Source organism: Atractosteus spatula, chromosome 12 (genome assembly GCF_055471065.1).
Source record: "Atractosteus spatula isolate fAtrSpa1 chromosome 12, fAtrSpa1.hap1, whole genome shotgun sequence".
Taxonomy (NCBI): Eukaryota; Metazoa; Chordata; class Actinopteri; order Semionotiformes; family Lepisosteidae; genus Atractosteus; species Atractosteus spatula.
The window spans coordinates 7,923,638-7,951,456 of NC_142717.1; the positions used below are offsets into that span (position 1 = coordinate 7,923,638).

General features: G+C 35.6%; 1 protein-coding gene across 3 annotated transcripts in view; it reads left to right on the top strand.

Annotated features, from left to right (window-relative positions):
* The window catches only part of fhod3a (formin homology 2 domain containing 3a), a 246,692-nt gene that overhangs the window by 126,482 nt on the left and 92,391 nt on the right, over nt 1-27,819 (top strand). For all 3 annotated transcript variants that reach the window (XM_088929080.1, XM_088929081.1, XM_088929082.1), the window contains exon 5: nt 7,259-7,364. In XM_088929080.1, coding sequence (XP_088785206.1) covers nt 7,259-7,364 — 106 coding nt within the window. The remainder of the gene's footprint in view (nt 1-7,258; nt 7,365-27,819) is intronic.

Consider the following 27,819-nt stretch of genomic DNA (forward strand, 5'->3'; position numbering starts at 1 on the left):
TCAGATATTGTTAGCATGCCTTATACAGCATTTTGAATATTTGTTGGTACAGTATGCAGACTCCCATTCCAACCATAAACGCCGATTGTTCCATTTTTCAGAGAGCTTTTAAAATGAATCTGTTTTTTGTAATGCCATTTAAGTCTGAATATCAATTGCCAAAATAAATACTTATCTTAATCCACGACTAAAATAATTTAGTTTTAATGCATTGGTAAATTGTCAAGAAGCACTTAATTCAAAACTGAAAAAATAAAACATTTTTTTTCTTTAAACTTGCATTTTCTGTAATGCTTTTTGTATCTATTGTTGGCGTGTTTCTTGTTCTTTCTTGAGACATAAAACATTTTTGAAGACAATTATTTGAATTACAGATACGTTTTTAGTATGATGAAAAATTTACTCTAAATATACCATGCCAAACAGCACATGCCAAAAATGTGATTAGCATCAAAATTCTGTCTTATAAAATGTTAGAAAAGAGAAAATAAAAATAGGTTCAATTTAAAAATATCTACTTATGAGATAATGTAAAGGCGGAATGCACAGAATGCTTCAAAGCATACCTGACATTGTTGTTTACTTTTTGCAAACTCAGAAATAAAGGAAAATAAACTAAAATCTCTGTTCAATTACTAGCAATATTTAAATTTGGGAAATTCCAAAAGTAACACAAATAATATGGTGGTAAACGTAGTTAATAAATATATCTTTAGACTTTTTGATGTTATGATTATATTGATTGTTTAATATAAAAAGGCTTAGGTAGCTAAAGAATTGCATTAAGTTTAATGTCACATGAAAGTCCTAGATGCTTATCCTTTCCCTTTCATATTTAAACTTGATGATTGAGACGTCATTGGAGTCTTCAGTTTAATGTCAAAATTGCACTTACAGGGAAAATAAATATGATTGACACTTGCAATTAGTTTCTGTTCATGTGTTAATAATAAACTAATGACAATAAACTGTTGATAATGTGCAGTAGGTTGCCATTTATGTGATTTAGAAATTTAGTGTTTATGTCTCAAAAATGCAATGATATGTTACAAATGAAATGTCCTTAGAACAGTGTCCAATATAAGTTGCAAAAATTGCTCTAGAATACCTACATTATCAGTTATGGAGAGTTATGGAGAACTATCTTGATTGCCAATTGACATTAGTATGTAATTTCATTAATCATTGGACTCCAGCAACTAGTATTTGAATAGCTGAATGCTTTTAGTCATGATGACCTCCAGTTGCTGCCTCTAGTTTCCTATAAAACACTGGAAGGTGAGGAAAGAGATCTTGTAAGAGATGGCAGCAGTTAGAAGTAGAAATAAGGTGATGTAGAGTTGCCAGAGATGATCAGATTTTGTTTAGTTCCCTGAAACCAGCCCATAGAAAGTTGCCCCTCTGCTGGTTCCCTGTGGTTCATGTGGGATGGTGTTTATGCTCAGTTCCCCTCCCCTCTGAGGCTGAGGAAAGCAACACTTTTAAGATTTCTACACACACAGAGCTAACAAAAACTGTTTATAGATTCTCTGGTGTGTATTTTCTAAAGCAAAGAAAAATAAATTTCTTCCTCCAGGCTCCTTCAAGTATATGCAATGATGTCATTGCTGCCCAGTTCTTTTTGTTTGTTGTTGTTGTTGTTCAATGACTGATGAGTTCATCTGGCACCGACTCTCGATGGTTAATTAGTTTAAAGTATGCACTGGAAAGGCCAGGACCTTCTCCGGAAAGAAAACTGATTGATGACCCCCCCTCCCCACTACATTGACAAATTTTAAAAAGGGGTGAAATTGAGGCAACTTAAATTATTAAGTTGTCGACAGGTGTGCGACCTGCAGGTGGTTTTATCATTAACAGCGAACGCCTGGTGTTGCACACAGTGGAACCGGGAGACAGGGGGCTGTCAGCGATTCACTACTGTGTACTGTAAGACTGCAAAACACAAAAACACAAACCCAGTGTTTCTCAGTATTCATTTGCAATGAATTAAACTCCCAGGGGGAAGATTTCTAAGTTTATGTCAAATACATATTGCTCCATATATTCACTTCTACTCCTTACTTGACATATTCATCTGGAAGGTTTTGCTTCCCCTGAAATAAAATAGCAAACTGAATTAGACCCTTACCATCACTGGCTGATATGCCGTTTTCCATTAGTTAAGCTGAAAAGCTCATGGTGTCTGGCTTCTGACCAGTATAGTCCGCCAAAAAAATTACAGTATTCTATAGCGATGGTAAATGGTAATCAATTATGTTTAAAAAAATGCAGCTTTAGAAGACAGCCATAAGAGACTTATGTGAAGACATCTGACAAATTGATAGCTTGTGGCTTTGTAACCAACAGGAAGAATACATTATAGTTCAATAATAATAATAAAAATAATAATACATCCTTTGGAATACTGCCACTTTGTGTAGCATGATCAGTATCTTTTTGTATCTTGGTTTAATTTTTTGGTTTGAAAAGGTGAGATATTGTATCCCTTTGTTGACAGTTGTACTTATTTTTGAAAATCCCAGGCCTTCCTTTCCCTTGCATCTGGTAGAGTGCTGTGAGGTTTAGTTTATGAGTGAGATGAGCTGTCTTGGTAATGAGTTAAAGGAAAGGCCTCACACTGTTGCTTGATGACTTTAGCACATCCAGCTCCAACTGTGTGTGTTCAGAAACTACATGGTTTGGTTCTGCCTCAAGATGCTAAATCTTTTTTTTTTCAATTTCATAATGTAACTGACTCTGTTCATGATGATCATTACATAATGCTAAATTTACACCACTTTTTTAAAAAAGAGAGAGATAAGACGTACTCAGCTCATGGCTTATTTTTATCTGTTAATTTCCTGAACATGAATGCAGTCTTCTTTATAATAATTCCGTAAGACATATTAAAAGATTTTTAAGATTTAAAAATTCCTGACCTCTTTAAATACCTCAGTGATAGATACTATTCCAGGAACTCAGAAACTGGGTCTGTCTGAAAGCCCTTTCAGAAAGAAACTGGGTAGAATAATAACTCTTGTAAACTAGCTGATATGATATCATTAAGAATATGGTTCTTAAAGGATTCTGCACATTAATGTTGACACAAGCAAAGAACTTGGAATGGCATGACAGTGCTCAACAAGTAAAAGTAAATGACAGACACAATTGATGATGTCCCATAGGCATAAATAATTTTAATCTGTGTAAAGGCAGATGTTAATTTGTTTAAATTCTAGGCATTGTCCTATCTCAGAAAATAATTATTTTGAGCAAAATATATTTCTACTATTCCTTAATTCAGAAGGGGACAATGACACTTTCTTTGATTATAAGAGACACAGTTGTCTAATGCCCTCTTTTCCCCTACAGTGTTAACACTTTTTAGGAGTTTATAGGGGAAAAGATCAGACATTATAGTTGATGGTGACACTTTCACAGAGTACAGTAATTAAACTGTATTCCAAAAAGACGTGGTTAAGTTACAGTACAGTTTACATAAGTTTTTTAAGCACGTACCTAGCCTAAACATGGGATGTTCTTTCTAATCACCTTCTTCCATTTCCTGGTCCTTTCTATGTGATGTTAATCTTTTATTCCTTTTTTTTCAATGCTTATGTAATTGCATTTTCCTTTCTAGAGGAACAGAATAAGCATCAGTGCAAACATTCAGGACAATATTGTGTAATTAAGGAGAAAGGACCTACTGCTTGTCATAAGAAATATCGATGTTTTAATTTTTGCATTTTATTGTATAACAAACCTGGAACCAAAGTGCAGCAGATGTATGTAGGAATGTCACTAAGCATTATTCTTTATTGTAAAATTCAATAGTGTTTGACGTATTGGTGATGAAAAGCTAATACAGTACTTTAATAATGTTATGTGTAACAGAAAGGTATAAAATCCGTAACATTTGCTGTTACATGGACTTTTTAACATCTGCTTATGTTGCAACTGTGTGTTATGTGTAGGTTATGTGTAACATAACCTGTGAATGTGGTATGCAAGAAGTCACATCTATATATTTAAAAAATTATGTTAAAAGCAATATAATTTTCAAAACAAATTACAACACTCATAACTAAACCTTTTTTGTAAAAGACACAAGAATCCTACTAATATGGGAAACCCATAATGTCTGGTTTATAGAATAGCTTGTTAGTTAGAATTGTTTCTAAAAAGAGAATTTAATGTACTTTAACACCAGAAAGTATCAAAACTGACATTTAATGGCTGAAAAAATGTACTTTGGACTTGTTAATATTTTTTCAATTTCTTTTCTATCCTGTACCTTCAGTCATATCAATGTCAAGTTCAAATAGCTTTTTGAAGGGAGTCAGTGAAACAAAACTATTTTAAATTTGTTTGAACCAATTTAAATTTTTCTTTAAATTTTAAGTTTTTCAAAAAAGCCAAAGTATGTTCTTTGCCAAGTGGAGGTTTGGCACGTTTATGATGAGGGTGGCTTTAGGAAGAGCTTAGCAGCAAAGGCGATAGGCACACACGCCAAAACCACAAACTGAAATTTATACCGAAAGTGACATAAGTGGACTCCTTAAAGTTGTCTGAAAATTATTTTTCCATTCATTAGAAAATTATTTACCACAATTTAACACTGACTTTAAAAACACATAAAACTGGTATTGGTTGTGCTGCCAGTTTTTTTTTTTGAGTACAGTATGTCTTTGGGCACACATTTTCACAGTCTTTGCAGAACCTACAGTATAGTATACAAGTTTATTTTAAAATGCTCAGCTTTGTGTCAAATGACAATTATTTGAATTTCCATTGTATCGGTGCAGAAATTTAATAGCATGGACAGAGAAGACCTTCTGCTATACCTACAGTAGAGTGCTTAAAACATATCCGTAGTGCAAAACATTTTATTTACTCTTGACCATGGCACATTTCATAGGCATATGCTTTTTTGTTTCTGTGAATATTGTAAAAGATCATGACCATCTGAGAAAGCTATTGAAACTCTCTTTTATTTGCTAAGGATGTACAGTATAAGCTGATGTACTGAAGTGGTAAGGATACAGATATTTAACAATGAATGAAACTGAATTCTAGCTGAATCCAAATTTACTGCCTTTGTGATGGGAAATCTGTCACTGAGCTACAAGTACTCAGTCACCTCTTAAACTAACAGAATCTTGAATGATGGTCTATGTATATGATGATCAAATCACCATTGCATTAACACTAGAAACAAAATGTTAATAGGAAGAAAATCAAATGAATTTCCAAAAGGAAATCCATTCTTTCTCATAGATGTCAGAGAATAAGTCAGCAAAGAAATAATCACCTGCTGTTAAGAGCAAAAGTCAGAGCAAGTCAGAACAAAGTATCATCTTTCTGTGGGTCAGGGAAATTCATATTCATGAGACGTAAAATTTGTATGATTTTTGGAACCTACCTAATAAAAAGATTATAAACGAAAGAGGAAGAAAAAAAGGTTGTATTATGGGTGGCTAAAAATGAAGTCACATAAAGGCTTTATTTTAATTATTTAATAAAGATTTTTTATTGCTGTTTACATGGTTTAGTTGTTTGACGAGACATGAGCTCATGTTTTCTAAATGCTTCACACCTGTGTTACATCTAGAATAATTGGCTTGCTGGCTTTAGCATGTCTTGATGGCTTTTGTTCTGTTCATGTTTATGTCACAGCTTACTCCATCGACCTACTGAACATTTTCCTCAGGGCATGGTTTAATGTTGTTGAAGGCTATGAAATTCTTTACAGAGTCGCATCCTTGCACAGTAATCAGTTCAATAATAAGCTTTTCATTCGTGAATTTGTGTAATTTTACAAAATTATTGGTTAAAGAGAATCCAACGCATTTAGCATAGGAGAAGGAAAAGTACTTGGTTAAATATGGTCTTAAAAAATCTGACCAAAGCCCAGATTAATTGTACTAAAGCAGCTTAATCGGTGGTGAAGCACCAGGAGTTCAGATTAGATCAGATTTCCATTCCTAATTATTTGAAGAAAAGTAAATGAGCAACAGATTGGCCAGAGGGCCTTCATCAGTTTCTGTTTTTGAATAATAACAAATGGAAATTCGATCCAGTCCGATCTTTACAATGTCGTACATCTGGTGCTTTGATTATGCTGATTTTTGATTGATGTTGGGCATATTTTGAAATCAGATCCCTGGGGTAGAACCTATTAATGAAAAAGAACTTTACAATAAAGCTGGTATCAGCTACACCCTCCAGATTTCACTTTAGTAACAAAACAAATAGCGACGTTGGATTTATTACATGTTTTTACGTCGTGAGTGAGTATTCATCCAAATGAATTCTCTACGTATCATTACAAATCAACCATTCCAATAAGTATTTTAAAATTAAGTTCTTAAAATAAAAATATTTTATTTAAAGGCTCTTAAAAAGAAAGGTGAGGCAGTACATACTCATCCACTTGACAGCAAGTTAATAAGCCCTACTGCCACTTGAGTTATGCTGAGGTGTGTGAAAACCAAATTGAGATCAAAGAAAATATAATCCCTGTATTTACAGTTTATTAGTTTTTGATCACTTTTAAGTTGAATGATAAAGCAAGATATTTTTATGACCCACCACAAAGAATGACCCAAATATCTGCCATGTAATATCACTGGAAATAAGGCTGGGGCATGTTTTGAAGCCAACAAATGTCTGTGGTTAAAGTTTCACATCTGGTTTCTGTGAAGTACAAATTATTAGCACTGAAATGGCTATTTTTGGCCAAGAATTTCTCTTTTTTCATATCATATAATGATTCACTTTATCAGACTGCAAAATGAGAAATTGGGACAGACTTTTTTTTTTACAAGTTCCATTTCAAAAGAGCCCCTAAAGTGCTCATTAGTTCTTGCAGAAGTTGTATCCCATTCAGGGCACACTTGACTGACAGGTTGATTTCACAGAAATTGTACTGTATATTGATTTATTTCAAAGGTTTCCTTCCCAGACAGAGTAACCAAAGCGTTGCATGTATGACAGAAACCGAGCCACAAGAGTTACATCAGTTTTAAGTTAATTTAGCATTTTTTTAAAAATGGCCTAACAGTAGAAAATAATAACTAGTTCCATTCAGGCTTTTCTTCCACTCTTCCTTTGGAAAGTACATAACCCAGGGTCAAACAAGATCAGACATTCCCAACAAACTATTACATCCCCAATACCCTCTTGTTTCCTAGGAACAATGTAAAAGCAGAAGGCCTCGTATGATAGCTTTGTCTTATTTGATTTTGCAGCTCACTCATGTGTTGTATTGTTTTTGCAGGATGATAAGGATTTGGTCCATGAATTTGTTGTTGCTGAAGGATTGACGTGCTTGATAAAGGTGGGAGCAGAAGCAGACCAGAACTACCAGAATTACATACTAAGAGGTACTTTGCTTTTTAATGCTTGAACCCCTTGATAACACATAGTAGAGACCCACCTATTGCTCAGTTGCTCCTGACCGGGCTCTTTAATGAGAAGGGTGTCCAGTTGCCATTCCTCATAAAATGGCAATTTAGTAGAGCCGGACAAAATAACAGCATGCTATTATAATGTCAGAGAAAACTGGAGTGCTCGGGGAAATCCCACATGGATTATGGGAAGAGTGTACAAACTCTATACTACAACTTACAGTTACCACACCACCTGGAGATCTGTCCATACTCCCTCTAAACAAGTGAGACACAGTTCCTGTGATTTATGGTTTGTCATTATTGCTGCTCTTTTATATCTGAAGGAACCCCTAATAGATAATTGTGGCTGCTCTCTACAAAGGGTGAATCCCAGTGAATTTATAAACATGTCAAGGCTTCCTGACAAATTCCAAGGACATTTTGTTAGGCTTTCACGTTAGGATTTTCCCTCTAAAACCTGAGACAAAGCAAATTCCAACTAATTCTGTGCATCTTACAGTGAGGCTTACTTTGACGTGTATATGTGGTGACTTGATGATGACACTTTGAAACACTCGTTCTTGTAGAGTGGAAAAGAAGAAAAATATATAGGGTTGTATATTTGTATGCTGTTGAGAAACAATGGGAGTTACATCCCTGTATGTGGTTTATTAGGATCTGAGCCACAAGGTAAGGCCCCATCACATCTGGCACTTTGCAAGGTGACACATTCGGTTCATCTTCAGAACTCTCTGATATCACAATTGGTAGGGGCACTCATTGCTGGGATATAAAATTACATGGGCTGACAGCTGCTGCACTGACATTGGTGGAGCTGTCTTGTTAAACAAAAAGCTTCCCTCGTGGATTCTTTCCTAATGCAACCTTAGGCCTGTCACAGTCAATTGGTACTGACAAACATTAAGCTGTTGATAAATTAACAAATTAATATTGATGGACTTTTTTGTTGTGTGTCAGGTTTCAAATTATTTAGAGGCTTTAAAAACTTAATTATACATAGCTTCTTCTGAGAATAGTTTGCATTTGTTTCATTTGTAAGATAAGGATACAGCACTGTACATTACAGCACTGTGTTAAGTTGAATTTACACTGTTTCCAATACAAGTGCATTCTGTCCATGTTGCACTTTTTACACAGGTGTTTATCTACACTAGCTGCATCTCTGAAGCATAACCCAAATAATATGAACTCCTGAAACTTTTCACCATTCATCAGCAATATAGAAATATGGCATGGATACCGATGTAGCTGTACAGGTGTAACCAAACAAGATGTACAGTACTATCATATACATATATAACTAAACAACATATTAAATGCGGTACTCATGCTGTGCACCAACAGCAGATTAAATCACATTCCAGACCATATTTTTTTTTCTGATGAAAATGCATGAAGGCCTGCTGGGGTCATTGTTCTTTTTGGGGTCATTTCTGATCATTGTGCTTTTCCACATCAACAGTAAGTTTAGTTTTAAGAATCATTTCAAAGATGTTGTCCATCTTTCAAATGATTCTTGAACTAAACTTTGTTTTTATTGAAACCAAACATGACCTGAAACCTTATTGTTTCCACCTCATTGTTTACTTTGATCATAACCTCATTAGCTGGTTAATTGACAACCCAGGGAAACTACTGGTAATTGGTCTCTCTGGCACAACTGCAAGCACTGTATAATTTTTTTTTGGGGGGGTGGGGCTAGGCAACCTTGGGACACCATATTGGGATTGATGTTGAAAGTGTAAAATATTTACATTGCATTATAAAGTTCATTTATGAGTTTGCTTAATGCACATATAGTAGTTACTATATAATCAACTTTGTTGATGTTAATAATAGCACTGACTACAATAGATGCAGAACAGGAGCAGTAGATGGCTTTAGACAAATGCATTAAAAATTAAGCTAGTGTATATCAGCTCCTATTCATCACAGAGCTGCACATTAGACCACTGTGGAATCGGTATCCACTTGCTTATATATCATATTTCTTATGTACCTTTTGTTTTATTATGTGTGCTTCACATAGGTAATATAAACCTTACTTTATCTTTCTTCATTTACATTTTATTAAGTACCAGTTCTTTTTAGCAGAAAGAACAAACCCACTTAGCATGCAGCAATGTTCTACAGTATTTGTGTCCATTATATGCTAGAAAATATGCTCTTGTTTCTCAATGAAGCCAAACCAATATTTAACACTGGACTCTTGTGCAGTTCGTGGATTGTAACAGGCATGCACTCACACAGGACAATACATACAGTATTAGCTTTGCTCATCTGGGACTACAAAACATATGTAAGTGCAGTATTAGTTCCCTCAAGTGTACAAGGTCCATTTTCCTGTGCCTGTTGCATTTTGCTTTAAAGTCAAACAGAAAAATGTTGTAAAGGGGCATCAGAGATCCTTTAAAATTTTACATAGATTTTAAAGCAATGCAGATAATTTACTGGCGTAATGAAGTACTATGATTAGGGGGTACTCTTTGTGTTTTTAGTTCTCTCTGCAAGCTCATTGCAGTTTTATAGCCTGCTGGGAAGTGTAGGTCATGCATGTTTAAATATCCAATAAAAATCCTGGCAGGATATGGTAGATCATATTTTTCCAATGTTTTAAATAGACTATTTTATTGTTTTATCGGTAAATTAGTAAAAATGTTAGTTTTCCAAATATGCTTCCTGTCATCCTGTTGTACAACATTTAAAGTCTAAAATATATTTTGAGTATGACACAATTTTTAATTTATCCTTGTCTTTTCATTTATTTACTTGTCTGGAATTTTGAAGTGATATTATAGAATGAAAGGTTAAATAGATATATGAGATCACAACAGTTATATTGCTAATATGTCAAGTAAGTTCAAAGCTTGTCAAGGTGATTGCAAATGGAGATGTCTTATACCACTAATTTGTATCAACACCATGCTTTATTTACTGAGTGAATTGTTATCGTTAGGCCATGCTCTCCTTCATTAAGATACACTATTATTTTAATTAGCATTTTTCACACTTGTTTGAAGAGACAGCCAACATTTTAAGTTGGCTGTTAATTTAGTGAACTACTGCTCCATTTAAAAAATGTATACTTTGTTGAGTGTTATTTTTCTTCATGATATAATATTAACATATGTCGTTAACATCTTTACCATCATTTAGTCATATAAAGGCTTCAACAAATGAACATTAATATTAGCGTTTATAACAGCTCAGACAGGCTGAGGTCAATTGAAAGTGATTTTTTTTACCAGACTTGGATTCACTTCTTCTGTTGACATCTCGTGTGTTTAGTAGTTCTAAATACAAAGTAAAATGACAAAAAGAAGAGGTTATTCCATACTGAAAAGGAAAAAAAAGAAGAGTGAAATTTATACAGCATTCTTTTGATATATATGACTTTCTCTGATCTCTAAAATAAAAACTGCTGTACTTAATTTTTAATTTTGTCTCCCATTCTGACTAAATAAAGGGTTTAGAGACAGTTTTGGTAATAGTATAGGAAAACCACTAATTCATCAACAGATATCACTGTAAAAGGAAAAAAATCCCTGCCTTCTGGTCGGCCTGAGAAAGCAATTAGTTGGTGTTATAAATTCACTTAATCAAAACAGTGAACTTCAAAAGGTGGGTATTTTTGTGCAGCATATTTATGCACAGCAAAAATGTAAATGTCAAAAGCAGGCAAGCTTAGCTATAACCTTAGTTAGCCATTCAGACTTCGTTGACACCAGGAGTTTTAGCTGCCAGAAGATTGAGGTAGATGTTTGGATTTATGGAGCCTTTGCAGAGACAGCCAGGCTGCCCTATTGTGCTTCATTCTGTCTAGTGTCTGAGCTGAGTCAACCTCAGCAGGAGAATGAACTCATGACCCTTGGAACTGCACATAAACCTTGCAACAACAGAGCTGGCCTAGTCACTCGGTCATTAAATTAAACATGCTTCTAGGAAAGAAACTTCCTAAAACACACATTGATGTTGTTTTACCTCTGTGAAGTCTGGGCTCTGTGCAGCCTTCTACCCCATTAATTGTTGCCAATAAAAAGGGAAAGTGTCACTTAAATCACTTTGGTGTTACCCAAATTAAATGTTTTTTTCATTAGGAATCATATTTCCCCTTTTTGCTTCTCTTTGCTTTTGGAAATGAAATGAATAAATGAACTGCAAAAGAAGCTGTCAGTGCAGGCTTTTGTATACTTTTCCCATGTGCAAATGCATAGTGTTTCTTGGAGAAATATGGCGCAAATAAGCTTTGTTAATTCTGCATTTACAGTCACACACTTTTCTCTGACAGCAGAGACTGTTTTTTCAAATATTGGAGAGTGTGGAGTTAGCAAACACAAAACAGAATTGAGGAACATTAATGTAATACCTTGCCCAGGTAGTACATTTTTGCATGTTTATCTGTGCCTTGAAAGAGACGTGCTCACAAGAATAATATCAATAACCATCAGTCAAGAGCCAGGTTAAATGAAAACCAGCTGAACTGCATCAATTAAAAATAAGCAAAGACAACAGTGGTTTAGTATTCAGCATGTTCTGCCCTTGTTGTCATCTCTAATATGCTGTGCACAAATTAGTATCCCTTAATGTTTCAAGCCAAAATGTGAAAAGTATATTTGCTAAGTTGCTTCCAGTCTAGCTCACAGATTCTTTTATAAACTTATTTTATTATGGAATGGGTGTCAATGTCTAAGTGATGACATAAAGTCTAAGTCTGATGAGTTTGGCTTCAAGCAAGTTTGTAGGCTGGTGGAAAGTGAGAAAGCAAGTTCTTTATGAAGGGAAAAAAGAACTACAAGATCATACTCATGAGGGAAAACATGGTATTAGTCATAATTGTAAAGATCTTTTAAGATTTCATAGTGTGAGGCTATAGTTATTAGGCTGTAGTGTAATATTGCAATTGTCAATAGGTACAGTATAATTGAATAGCCAAACATCAAATTATGCCTTTTCTCCAAAATTATGCCTGTGAATTAACAATTTTAATCTCACCCAAACTAAAGTGTACTGATAAAGTCAAATTTGGCATAAGTGCAGGAAACATAAGTAGACGTTTTGAGTAAATTCTTAAATGTTCATAACCATAACATATTGTACATGTATTGAAACTCCTGATTGTGTCTATGATGAATACAACTTTCTAAGACTTGTTTTTATGTTAATATACTGTAGATGTCATACATGGTCAAGTTCATTAAACTTCGATTTATTTGTTACACTTGCTCCCATGGTAAACCTGCAGAGTGAACTAGTGTTTGCCATGATAGAAGGCCACTCACCTGTCAATTAATGCTGGTTAGCATGGAAATGTGTTCAGACAGGAAATCTGCATCCCCTGCAAGTAACTTTCCATCCATGCCTGTATCAGGTGGTGCAAGAGATTTAGGGACAGCTGTGACTTGGCTTAGGGCTCTGATATAGTCTGCTCTTTGAGTCTATTGGGAGCCTCCCTGTATTCCTAGTCTTGTGTTCTTCAGTTCTCTAGATCCCTGTCTTGCATGTGCAGATGGCCATTGAGCTTAGAGGTATGTCCCCTTTGCAGTATCTCAGATCTAGCAGAGAGAGGGACAAACAGTCAGAAGGAGCAGGGTCTGAGGCCAGTGAAACTAAGGTAAGTCCGAAGGACAATCAAATACGGGCAAAATTACAAGGCACGGAAGTCTGTCCAGGACGTTTTTGAACAGGCAGGGTCCATGCTCAGAGAGAGTATACAAAACACAGGGGAGATCTGAAAGCCATAGTCAAAAAACAAAGGAGATTTTAAAAAATCAGGAGATACTAAAAGCATGAAGGATACCCCGATTTGAGAAGGAAAAAATCCAATGACTGAGTGAATGGCATTGTTAAAGCAGGGCTTAAATACCTGGAGGTAACAAGATACTGTAGATGCCAATGTAATCACATGTGTTTGGTATCGATAATTGCCCATATCTCATCATCACAGCACTTGATGAATTACCAGACTAAGCAGAGACTCGGCCTGTTGCCATGGAGATACAGGAACACAAGCTAGCGTTTTCATGGGTATTACAACTTTGCTGTAGTTTAGTTTAATTAATCTGATTATTTCAGTATTTTAACTAAGAATAAAAAAATAAAATTAAAATAAGTGCATATCTCTTCTAAACAGATAATAATTCTAAAGGGGAAACTTAATATATACACTGCATATATGCAGTTAATATCAAATGATCTCTTCCCTTGTCTAGAATCAAAGTAATTTCTCAGTCAAGAATGACATCTGTCATGTTAGCGGGTCAGATGACTAAGGAGTCTGATTCTGGATGTACATGTTCTTTGGCAATGGGGATTTGTTATTTTATGTGGGGAGTGGAATGTGCAGCTCTGGGTTATCTCACAGGAGCCGGTTCTGACTCCAGTGAAGTGCATTGTTAAAGACCCTATGCGGGATGGTACTGTATAATCAGGAAGTGACTGGAGAAGGACATCAGGGAAGACATGGCGAGGAATAGAAGGGATGACGGACAGGGGTGTGGGTTAACGAAGGGTTAAAACCATAATGGGACAAGGCCCCGGACTCAGTAGGTCAGGACATCTGGGGAAAAGGCCTTGCCCTTAGACTACTCCTGAGCCTGTGGATAGGCGGGTCTTCAGACATCCGTCTTCCAAAACTGAGCCCAGAACTACGGAGACGACGGGCTTAAATAGGGAAACGGGGATAGGAAACAGCTGGGACAAATAAAGCTGGGGAACTCAACGAAAAAGGTAGGAGTGCCCTCTAGAGGAGGGATGACAATCATGACAGGTTAGTCTTCTTCTTGTGCCTTGATATCAGGTTGCTAGACTTCAAAGTGATGCATGTCTTGATGAACCAGGTGGAGTCTTACTAAGCAGACGACAGCTTGCTTCTCCCACTCATTGGTGTCAATAGCTCCAGATCTGAGGATAACCTTAAGCATATCTTTGTATAATTTACTTTGGCTGCTCTTTGTACATTGGAGCAGAGAACCAAATGAGTAAAGTGGTTCTTGGACCAGCAGAGTTGATGTCTCTGGTGGTGAAGAAGGTTTTGGGTGATTCCACAAACTTGCTTGACCTCGATCTAGTTGCAGAAGGCATTGGTCTCAGAGCATCCACTCAGGATTGTGGGGGTGATATTATTGTAGAATATTATATGTAGTGGAGTCTCAACATTGTGACAAGCTCCAGTGGCAATAAAGGCATCGGAAGATGTTCCACAGAGCTTCACAATTTAAGGAATCAAATGCCATGGTTTGTTCAATAAAGGTGGGGAATGTTTATTTTGCTCTGGACATTTTTCTTGGACCTCGCTGGCAAATAAGACCATGTCTGCAGTTTCCCTTGGATGGTCAGAAATCAGACTAGATTTCTGTGAGGATCTCCTTGGCAACAGGATGAAGGAGGATGCAGACCTGTATCTTATCTGCAATGGACATGAGGGACAACCTCCTGTAAATCCTCTAGTCATTGTTGTAAAATGGCCCGGATGGTCAAGATCCAAAGATTACCAGGGTTGTCCTCCTCATGTCAGAGAAAAGCTTCTGGATATCTGACGTACGACTACTGAAGGTACATCTGGCCTGCAGGCTTTGTTGGTTTTCATCTGTTAGGTGGCCTACTTCAACTCTGTTGTGATACAGTTTGCAGGGTCTCCTCTGCTACAGTTAATTCAAAATGGTCCTTCCCATGATTACAGTGGCATTGTTAGATCTCTTTAGCTCTAAAGAATGTGTTAATTCAAGTTAAACCACAAGCATCCAATTGTGTATAAAATAACAGAATTGTTAAATAGAGTTTTAAAACGCACTTTCAAAAGAAAAAAAAAGGAACAGGAACTGAGATTTTGTTTTTGCAGTTTCTATACATGTCATAAACCTGTATCCTACTGTGTCACTCCAGATCATTAACAGATTTTTATGTCGATATCAAAGCCAACTCCAGCTTGTCATGATGCCATAACAACAGGGGTCCCAGGTTTGTGAAGTGTTGTGAACAGGGCAGCTGGTCACAGATAGAATCATTCCGTGATTTACAGGATACTTTCATTGGGATTATCAGCATCACAGTGGCTTGTGCCTCATGGAATGAGAGCAAGACCATAAAGAGCAGCTGATACAGCCCACACAGGCTGAGATGAAAGCAAGCTGTAGTCTATCTACGTTTTTTAGACACTGTATTGTAAATACAAGTCTCCTGTCTACCTAATCTTGGCACACGCATAGACCAAACGGCTGTGTTCAATTACAATTTCCTATAAAAATACCTCAGTTGATAAGAAACAGAAGATAAGCCACTGATCTGGAGCAATAACAAGATTCATTATGCATTAAATAATTTCAGTTTTCACATTTTTTACAAAAAAATAAGACCTAGTGTTACATATCATAAAATGTGGAGTGTTCAAAAGTTCTAATTTCAATTTTAAATCTAATTTAAATTTCACCATTTTCTGTTATAGATTGGAGTACAATCCTCCAGCCACAGTGTTATTTAAGAAATGTGTTTTTGACTAATTACAGTACATTTAGTGTTTGTTCTTATAATCACATTTATATAGAGTATATTTTTATGTTTAGATGATAGATTATAGATGTATAAATTTACAGAGATTTAAATTTCTGTTAAACTTATGAATGCTTTTCCTCAGGATTTGGGAATGAGAACAAGATGATGTCCCCTGTTAAACATGAATAATTACATGAACGAGTTAACAGCTTGCAATGAATGCTGAATAATCATTGTGAATAATCAGACTGATTTTATAACTATATTTTTAATAATACTGTAAATATAAAATTTATGAGTTTCATAGTATTTAAACAACTATTGTTCTATTGCTGGTACGTACTGGTCATAAGATATGAATCTCACAGCAGCATGACACACTCTAAAACCAACCAATAATTAAGTTAGATGTGAGTCTTTAATTAACTAAGAAGCTATATTAAATCACAAGTTGAAACAAAGCTTGTCTTGATTTGTGCCAGGTTTATTATTGTAAGTTACTTTGTAAACTGCACAGCCTGAGAGCTATTATTGTTCTAAATACCTACCCATTCATCATTCTCAGTGTATAACAGTGCAATATAGAGCAGTGCCTCTCTATGAGAATCAGTATGAATGAAATTATATGCAGTGGTCCTTGTTATCATTAGAGTCTGAAATTTAATTTAGCAATCACCTACTACATGCTTTCAACCCTATAGAACATGATTAATACCATCCAATCCTGTGCTTATCTGAGCACACTACCTGCATCTGGAATGCCTGCTTGAATGACACAGGCCTAAATATTTTAGTCAAAGGTTGTCACCGTTCATCAGTATGATGTGACACTTTGACCTGGTAAATTGACAGGCACATACACTTGAATGGAGCTCAAAGTTAAACCCTTTGGGGCCTTTTTCTGGTATGGGCATTAGTGATTGTTTTGGTCTACAAAGATTTATGACAGAGATTGCAGTGAATTTAGAGAGTTTAAGGAGCCAAAGGGTACAGAATGTGTTCTGAAACATGTTGCTCTAAAAACTTTGAAGTACATAAATTATATTCTAATAGTGGAAAGATCCTTTGGCTTTTTCATAATCTTTTTCTACCAGTGTGATATCTTGATTTTAATGATTGTATGTGACTACTCAGTAAGTTAAATCGCCTTTGTTTAAACTTGAGCATTGCTCATTGTCTCTAACCTACTCGGTCATATGCAGAAATAAAGTGTGGGTATTAACTATATCATCATGAATACAACCCTTAAAACAACAGTAATTACTTTAAAAAATCATCAAAATAACAAAGCTGAAAATTTGCACAGTACTCCTCATGGCTAAAATAAAACGAGGCACAGTGCTTGGTTAGGTATTGTTTTAGAACCTGGCAGTAGAGCTTTGCTGTCTGCTATGCATTGTACTGGGAATCCTAGGGTGGTTTCTAACAGGGGGAGCTCCAACTGTGAAACATTTTCTGTATAAATATTTCCACACCATCTGCGCCAAACTAGCAGTCGGTGTGGGGAGGGGGAATGAAAATATGAATCACTGCTCAACAAATAAGGATTAGAATTCTTTCCACCATCCATTATTGCTTATGAAAGGAGAAACAGCATATACAGTAGATACAGAAGCCATCCTCTTTGCTCTGTGTGAAGGAAAAGCTTCAGAGTGAATGGACTTCCCTGTTATGCATGGCTCACATGCTCTACACTGGGAGGAATTCCGTTGTCGTGCTTTTGCATTTCAAAATGCATAGCTGTGCTTTCCGAGGGCCTCCACGTTAACACGAATATTTCTGCGTGATCTCCTGCAGAGTTTTGGTTGACAGGATTTCAACACTGGTTTTCCAGCCCACCCAAAAGCCAGAGAATAAATGAGGAATCGTGCAGTTAAACAATCCTTGAATCTGTTGTGAAAGGTAAAGGTCAGCCAAAGTACAGAGCCCCAACATAGCAAATTGCACACCCCCAGACATGGTGGAAGACTCCAGTTTTCCCACAGCAATCCATGGCACAAATGGCAATGAATGGAATGACACAAAAATGAGTTTTCTGCATTAGGCTCAACAAGAAAGGAACATTTTTGTCTGTTTCGTGTCTTTTTCATTTTGTGCTTAGTGATATGTCATTGTTGGGGAAGGTTTTTTATAGGTTATTCATTTTAATATAGCTGTGCTTTGTAGGTTGTTAAGTAATTGTGTATTAATGTGTTATAAAATGGCAAGCAATACAGTACTGTTTACAGGAAATTCAGAAAATTGACATTTGTGTTAATCTTTATGAAGTACAGTTGAAAACTGTAACAGTCCAAGAACAAAAGCTGAGCTGCAGTCAGTATACAGTGATGAGAATGAGGGTTATAATACAGAGACATTATTATGATGTGCAACCTGTTACTTATTATTAGATTGATAAGAGTTTGCATATAGACAGCAAACTTTAAAATGGAAAGTCTCGATGTGTTTAATGGAAAAACATGTTCTGAACGCAAGTGATTACTGGACCAAACTTAGGAAGAGAAAAATGCAGATCTTTTCTAAAGGGGAAATCATTTTGCAAATCGTATCCATGTGTTCATAAGGAAAATGAGTTAGACAAAGTGCCACAGGACTTCCCAGTAAATGAATCACAGTGGGGCCTACAGCCATTCTAACAGTTAGTATTCAGATACATTATTTTGCTGTTTGAGAGGAGTTTTAAAAATGTTAACTAAACAAAGTATTTTGAGTTTAGAGTATACCATCCAAACAAGCCCCTTAATAAATGTTAACTTAATTGATTGACTTCAAGAATTTGGCTATTTGTGTGTGTGTGTGGTCATAATGATGTACTGTATGTGACATGACCCGGGTAATTCTAATTTAAAAGATGGTCTTCCTTTAAAACTGACTTGACCAATATGTACATACCGATACATATCATACATATTCTGTTAGAATTTTGTTAGATTCCTAGTGTTTCTTTTCTATTTTAATGTTTCAAACATAGAGTATTTTTGTCACATGGTACTCAACATATTATTAATTAAAATGACATTTCCTTTTAAGAGGAAAAACTGAAAATATTACATAAAAAGTAAAACACACAAATACGAACAGTGACACTCCTTATGTGTAACACTTTTTGTCTTACTATTTGGTTTCCTTCATGGTACAGCTAATTAATATCCATATTAAATCCAAGTACTTACTAATATTTAAGTACTTTTTTATTAATGTCTCCTTCAGGGACCAAGGAAGAACGTGAAATATGACATTTTCATTTTGTTTTCTTAGTTATCTTAGTCTCTTAAGATAAGGGCTTGTTTATTTGTTGTTTCTGTGTATTTGTGGTGTTTTATAAAAAAAAAACACATGGTAGCTTCTACTCCAGAAATGTCAACGTTCCATTTTCTAAATCATGTTATCTAGTACAGGGTTGCAAGGGAAAGCTGGAGCCTAACCCAACAAGCAATGAATGCGAGGTGGGATACACCCTGGACAGGATACCAGTCCATCCCAGGACACACACAGACATAAACAGGCACACACTCACACCAGATATTTCCAGAAGCCAATTAACCTACTGTACCAGTATGTCTCTGGACTGTGTAAGGAAACTGGAGTACCCAGAGGAAACCCATGCAAACACAGGGAGACTATACAAACTCCATACAGATAACATCCCAGGCTCTAGTGCTGCGAGGCAGCAATGCTAACCACTGCACCACCTGTTTTTTGTTCAGTACTACTGTATGTAAAAAAGTAAAGGAAATATAAGAAATAATAGAGTCCTACACTCCACATCAATTTGTTTTGACTTCTGCTTTTGAAAAGTATGTCTGCTCAGAAGATTTCTCCAAGACCAGAGTACAAATTATGTCATCAGACACAACAATCTGAAACTTTATCTAATGTATTTGCCCCTCATCTACACTTCCCATCTCCAGAAGAAGCTAAAAAAGAAGCATTTTAGGACATATATGCCTATATTGTATAATAGACATAAAAACACAGATATGACTAGAAAAATGGTGAAACACAAGAAATGCCTGCTGGCACCTATTCAGAGCATTCAAAATTCAATTTATTTTTTATGCCCTTTACACTGTACTTTCACAAATTTTAATCAATACAATTATGTCATAGTCAGAACAACCATTAGGCACAGAAGAACAGAAAATTCTTCCAAAGGTAAAAGAATCCCTGGGAGATCAAGGCATTATGGATTAGCTTCAGACAGTAAGTAATGGGAGTAACTGCTGGCTAAAAGTGAGCTCATTTAAGTTTTGACTCCAGGTGCCAAAGCTGTAGAAGTCAAAGGCTCTGTTTCATCAGCAGGTAGGGGTCCAGCATCCCAGTCCAGTATCTACTGTGAGGTCCTCCATCCAAAGTTGAATCATGACGGTGATACTGCTTCAGTCCTCTCCTGAGGAAATACTTATCAAGCTGATACATGTATTCTGTCAATAATGTTTAACTGCAGCTATATCTTAGAGCTAGAGTCATGTAGCATGTCAGGTCTTTAACTTGTGGCATAGATTGGTGGTAAATGAACTGGAAACATGACCTAGTGGCCCTGAATTGGGTGAAGTGGTTAGAAATTAGATGGATGTTTCAGCAACAAACGTGAAGACTGAGTCTGACATTGCATCAAAGGGAGCAAATGGGTAATGTAGCCTGAAGCACAGACATTATATGGAAAAATACAGGTCATATACAGTATATCCAGTATATATAGTAAATTTAATTTGGTTAATGCTGTTTTCTATATACAATAATAATCATCATCAATTTTGAACAAATTTTCATTTATAGTGATGCCCTGGGGGTATCCATTTATACAGCATGCCATGGACAGTATAAGTAGAAATAAGTAATGGCATATCACAACATGTAGTTTTGTAAAAATGGGTTTGTGGTGGACCAGCGTGACCAAATGCAACTTACTGACCACCTGGACTCAAATACAGATCACACATGGGAAACAGGCTGTGAAACATCTTTTAAAGTTTTTCTCTTCAACAAGCTAAACGCAGCAATCATCAGGTTGTATCCAGCTATGCTGAAGGAGTTTGCTAGTCCCGTAAGACGTATATTTTTTAATGTACCGTCCTCTTGTTCCACAAAGCCATGCCTTGATTATCCCTGACAATTAGGATAACGCTTACACTTATTAGATTTATAAATTTGGTAGTCTGTTTTTCCTTTACAAAGAAAACAAAAATATCTAAGGATGAGACAAGACTAAATGTTTTGTAGGTTTTCTTCTAAAAAACTGACTATTCTTTGTTTACACATTGAAGATTTTCAACACCAAACATTTCATATTTCTTACCCTTAAAACATTTACAAAAGCATTTCTTTTCACAATAATATTATATTGGTTTATTCAAGCAAAAAAAAAAAAGTATTTTTTTTCCAGCTTAATTCTTAGTTTGGGAACTTGCATGTTGGTCTCAGAATGCAGGTTTAAATTGCAGCCCACGCAGTTTGAGATACAGGAAGATGAACGTTTCTGCAAGGAAACTGGCAGTGAAAGATAGGGGTTCTAGAATGGTTTAAATTTATCTTCACAATGGCAGGCTGACTTGGGATGGGGATGTCTAAACATGCTTTTTAGGAATGGAGGCTGAAAATAGAGGTATGCATAGAGGGAAAGTATTCCATGTGCTATGACGATGCACTGTTCTTAAATATAATAATGTTCACTGGAAACAACATGTATAATGTTAATATAAAGCTTCTCTGCCAACTTTCTGGAATTATTGCAGACAAGGTATCCTCTAATGGACGTGTTCTGCTAAAAAATGCAATTGATTTTTAATGTACTGTTTACTACATTTTTTAAATTGAACCCATTCCTGCTTCTAAGATAATTAAAATACGTAGCTTCCTTGAATTTAATTTCTCATTGGAATTAGCTTTTCATACATTTAATCCTTTCAGTTTATACGGAATTCCAACTGAAATGAAAGAAAATCATTTTCAGCTTGGGTAGTTACCTCACAGGCATCTACTCTGTGTCATTTTTCGGGACTAGTTTGTTTTTTAAAAATGAAGGTATCCATTGCTTTATGAAGGAAAGTTTCAAAAACTTACCTTTTTATGAGCCCTGCATTGAGTCCAAATGGCCAGATCAATTTTAAAAGAAGATTTTTTTTACTTAAATTACTTGGAAAATTGAACGGCGCATTAAAATGTCAAAATCTATAGTTCACTTATGGAGATGGAGTGGCTTTTGAATTGAAATCACTTCATCCAGTAATATAATTAAAAAGCAAATTGAGCCCGTGAGACAGGCTTCCAATGCATGTTGACAGCAGGCCACAAATTTAATTAAAATGAAGCAGAAACTGTATATCTTTTTTTTAGGGTGATAGAATTTTGGTTCCCTCCATGCCCGAGCCATAAAACATAGTGTCCCAACCGTGGATAAGGAGAGTCACAATTCAGCAGCACTCTTTGTTGTATCAACAGTGCTTTCCATGCAGAGCCTTTGGTTTTATTAATATCTTGCTTCCTGGCTCCCGTCGTGCTCTAAAGGCCAAGTATATGGTGAGTCGACAGTAAGGAAAATTGAACATGAGCAAAGCTTTAAATATTAAAACAAAATGAAATGAGACCCTGCTGGCCAGAGTGGGGCACATTAGCCCTGTTCCATATTGTGAATGACTAATGGCTGCTCTTGACCGTGTATGGTTTCAGCATATGGTGAGCCTGAACCCCCCCTACCATCCTCTCTGGGACTATAACCCTTTACTGCAGCTCTGCTTACAGTTTATTTTACAAGGCTACAAAATGTCATGCAATTATGATCCTCCAATGGCTTGTTTGCAAGGAGGGGGGAAAAGTTAGACATTCAACGCTGAATTGAACCATTTTTTTCCATTTCCATTACATTAAAATTTCCAGTAAAGCTGAAGCAAACTGTCTGACATCTGACCACTTTGTTGAGAGTAAATGCCCTTTCTCTATCTGGGCCTGATTAGTTGTTTTTTGTCCCTCTCTTTCTCTTAACAGGCTTTTTGTTTTCTGTATTCAGGTATGCCCCGTTTTAGACAAACTATTTACCACCTAAAGCACTTTAGTGTTGGGCTTTGATCAAGACTGCTTTTTTTTTGCTCCAATTACTGTGTCAAAAGTAACGGTACATTATTATTATTATTTTTTGCTTTTGGGAAAAAAAACCAACACTAATTATGTTGTCATGTTTTTTGGTTTGCAATTTATTGGCATGCTTTCTGGTTATATACTGTAAAAAAGAGACACAACTGCAATTCCTTTAATTTGAAATTAGCTTTTGCCATTGGTTAGTTGCTGAAGCTTGTGGCACTGTGAAGCAAAGTGGACTTTGATTTCATGTATTCATTATGGCCTGTATATTGTGTATTATTTTGGTGCAAAATCTATGTGTAGCATATTCTAACTGTATTTTTTTTCTTTTCTACAATAAAATTAAGGAAAATGCATTGAGTGTAGTGATCTATGTTATATTCTTTATTATTTATGATGGAATAGAAAATGTCATTCTGTTTATGTGTCTCACTAGAATGCATTATTGAATAACCCCAAAAGGTGTACAAACGTCTTCCTTCTTCCTGCTGATTATATGCATAAACCTGCTCTTAGAAAATCACATTACTATCTGTGTTTCCAGTTCAGCATTAAGATGCACAGAATGCCTTTTTATCATGAAAGTAATTAAATGAATCCCCCAACATACTTTATAATAACAACCTAGAAGAAACAATACTATTACCAAATAGATCTAAAACAGCAGATTTTTTTCTTTCTTGTGTTGCTCAGTTTCAGGATAGCAAGATCTATGTCAGTCAATATGTAACAAAACAAGAAAGGTAGCTGAACGTGTTTTAGGGGGGTATGGAATTGGCACATTCTGTATAGCTATCCAGAATAAGTAGACAGAGCTGATTATTTCAGTACTTAGCTGTGCCACGCAAGATAAGAAAAAATGAAACAATAGCATATTTTATGACCTAGTGCCCATTTTCCCTTTTCCCTATGAATAAGGATCACCAAAGTCACTTTTACAGAACATTATCTGCATAGCTTACATGTAATTGAGGGTCTTAGATGTGGTGGCAGTATGCCTGTAGAAATCAGAATGATAAAGCAGCTGTCTGTTATCTTATAAGTTGTGCTAAATGGCCCATGCTCTGTGTTTACCACCAAATTGTTTTATAGTTTGGATTGTGGCATCACAGCATACACATTCCCCCATGGTTCAGCAGAAGCCAGGACGTCCGATCATACTGGAAAGCTTGCCAGGATAATCTCAGAGCACTTCCAAGTCCATTTTTAATCATGTCGTATTCTGTCCAAATGCTTTGACTTTACATGGAAATCTTTTCAGTTTATGAAAATTCAGAAATGGCAAGGGCTCTGCTAGTGGTTTTTGTAACTTAACGTGAGTTTGTTTTTAATTTGCGTTATTTTTTTAGTAATATGACTGATTTGACTAAAATGATACAGTGCCTGTGCACACAAGCCAGAAATAAGTTGACCAATCAAGAACAAGCAAGGATTGCTGATACACTTAAAAACACAATTCTTAAAAAAAGTAAAAGATGTACTTTAAAAATGCAAACAGAAACTGTTCAAAAATTACAATAAGTTTACGAGTGCCATGAAAAATCTAATGAACACCTTACGGCATAAAACTGGGTCTATATAATGTATACAAAATGAAGAAGACAAGAAATATTTATTTCTTGGCTAGCTGGTTAGTGAGATAAGTCTGCTAATATTAGGCCTGCCTCTAGGTCAGGTTCCTTGGTTGTGGCTTCAATACAAAAATGGAAAGCTTACCTTGGCAGTGTCCAGCAACACCATAAATGACCAAGACAAAATAAGGATAGAAATCCAAGACGTGACTGCTTGGTTCTGCAGTACATAAACCATAAACTGCATGACGTTTAGGTTGTCTATCAGTCATGTGTACATATGCCATATTCTGAAACTTCTTCCCTGGTGCTTACTTAGACAAAGCAAACCACAGCAGAAACAACAATTTTGTTCTCTAATTCAAGGAATTTTAGTGGTTGTATTTCTTGTGACAAATCTATTAGCACACAAATAAACTTGCACAGAAATAGAAAACTCTCCAGCAGCATTTACATTGACTTGTAAATACTGGAATTTCTTCTTTATTCTTCATTATTAAAGCTTTTTACATGGCTTTCCGAAGAGCTGTAGGATTAACAATGACATGTGTGCCTCTGGATTTTTCTTAACCTGAAAAACAATATATGTCATTGATATAATTGCAGTGACAATTCCTGAATATAGTCTTGCAGGCGTAGGCCTCAATTCACTTTATTGTGTACTGTTACTTCCTTTCTGTGTACATAATTTTATATTCCAGCTAAGGCGTTATGAATATTTATTAATTTAATTTAAACAAGAAATGCCACTTTTACATTGTGTTTAATTTTAATAGATTATATGGTTCAGTCATGTCTTGTCATAATTTCACTTTGTTCTGTACAGTCTTGCCCAGCTAGGCAGTGGTGTTGTCATTGAGTAGGCTGAGTCGTAAGTGTGTGTCTGTAATTACACGTTATAACTGCTTTCATTACATGCCTTTCTTTCTTGCCTCTTTATCTTAAAACTTTTTAAATTGACAGTAAATTCCTAAAGAGCATGTGCAGGGGTGCAGGTGTTCAGAGTTGACAATAGATGTCATTATAATGATGTTATGCTTAGATGTACACTAAGCAGAAGAGCTTAAAAGCAAGCATAAAGACTGGAGAATTATAGACAAGTTTCCTCCACCACCCTCTCCTTTCCTTTCCCAGTCATTATATTCAGACACTGATAAATTAATGTTGTTTTATCTGTTATTCTTTTAAAATGAAATCAATTTATATTCCTGGTTGTTTTGGTTCATTGTGTTACCACATGCTATCACCTGCACTAGGATAATAATGTTTTTGCTTCTTTATACAGTACTATCATGTGCTATTATCCCCTCTGGAGAAACAGAGGAAATTGAGCAGGGAACCAGCCTGTTTACAAGTCAGTTTCAGTGGCAGGCTGGAAATACCCATTATCAGGGACTCTACTGATAGGTGACTGTCCTCAGTGTGTTTGATTCAGGTTCTGATCGGAATTTAACTCCCATGTACAGTAGCTATAACAAGAATTAGCAGGGAAAAATGTACAATTATAGAGGACTAACCAGAATGCTACTGGAGTCATCTGGTGTTTTTTACAGGCACATTAATCACTGCAGTATATATAATAAGCTGTTTCCCTTGGAGTTACTGCAAACTTAGGAGATGGAAAACATTTCACTATTTCATTGTTCCCTGTCATTTAAGAGTACTTAACTGAAAAGTACTACCTTTTTCCTGTCAGCAGAAGGACATTTCTTTATGGAATTAACTTTTTCTGTCACCCAGTACAGGTGTACAATAAGACACGCAGGTACATCCGTAGTCATAGAGGAAGCAAAACAATTTCATTTATGAATATCAGCCCACAGTGCTGTATTTTCACCTGATTTGCAGTGTTCCAGAGTACATTGCTTTGTGTCAGGGGGTTGACTAGGCTAATGCTAATTATGTACAGTATACAGTAGAACTATACAATATCATAACTGCAACAACACATGTATGGAAAAAGCAATGGGAGAAAAAAAAAGTTTACCTGACCACCAGAGAGATTAAATATAGGACTTAACATTCCCATCTCCAAAGGCCTATTGCATTTAATGGTATCATTACATGTCATTACATTATATGTCCTGTGGGGAGTCTAAAACAGCTATGGAAAACAGCTTTAGTGGTTAGAGTATTGCCAAGTAGTGTTCTCTTTTCAAAGTTAACTTGGGTACTGATTATTTTTTTTCATTTCTTTGGTGATGTAGGTTGCAGGTATAGATGCAGTCAATATCTGACTTACCTTTCTTGTTTTATCTCTGCTGTACTAGTTATTATAAATTAGAGACACCTTCGACTTTTGTGCGGTGTCTGTGCTTGTTCGTTTATGAAATACAGTTTTTACTGTGTCAGCTATTTAGTGAGAAACCACAAATATAATTGAAGTTGTTGTAATTAATCTTTTTAAGCACTGAAGGAAAAACAGTAGTTGATTGCTTATTTTATATGTATTTTACAACACAACACTGCACAAATGTACAAAGTGTGTGCTGTACAGTACATATTAAAACTGAAACTACTGTATGGTTTATGAGAAAATAATAAATAAAATACTAAAATATTGTATGTATTGGGTTCTTACTTTTTCTGTTACCTAGACCCATTTGCAATTGCAAGTACAAATACTGTACAGTAGGCACTGTCATAAACATTAGGACTTTAGAAATGGAGATTTCCATAGAGACCATGAATAAATTAACTGACCATGAAAAACTTGAATTGAATGGTTTCGTAGTGCTACTACAGTATAATGAATTCATGTAACATAACTAAAGTAAACCTGAAATGCAAGATAATGAAAAGGTGTGTGTGCTGTGAGCATTGGCATATAAAAGGCACAACAAAGTAGATCCTGTAAGTACTAAACACATTTGCAAGGGTTAGACCTTTAAATGTTTGTTCAATTTTGATCATAAGACAAAAAAAGTCTGATAAAATCTTAAATATCCCATGTTTTACAATGTTTACAACAGACGTACCCTTACTGTAATAACTATATTGTTCAGGTAGGGTTTAATCATGTAGATTTTTGGTTTTACCATTTGCATTTTTCAATGAAAGATATACTGTACTACATATTTTAGCTTTGAACAATCTAAAATATTTATTCCTCAAATTATCAGTCTTCCCAGTAAATGATCACTGTCACAGCAAACAGTTTAATTGTTGAAGAGGATGAAATAAGTTAATCGTGTGTTGATAAGCCAGCACTAATGTGGTTGCTTTGATAGGCCTTTGTCTCTTTGCCAGGTTTTTAACATTGTGCTAATAGTTCATAGGGGTTATTTTATTAG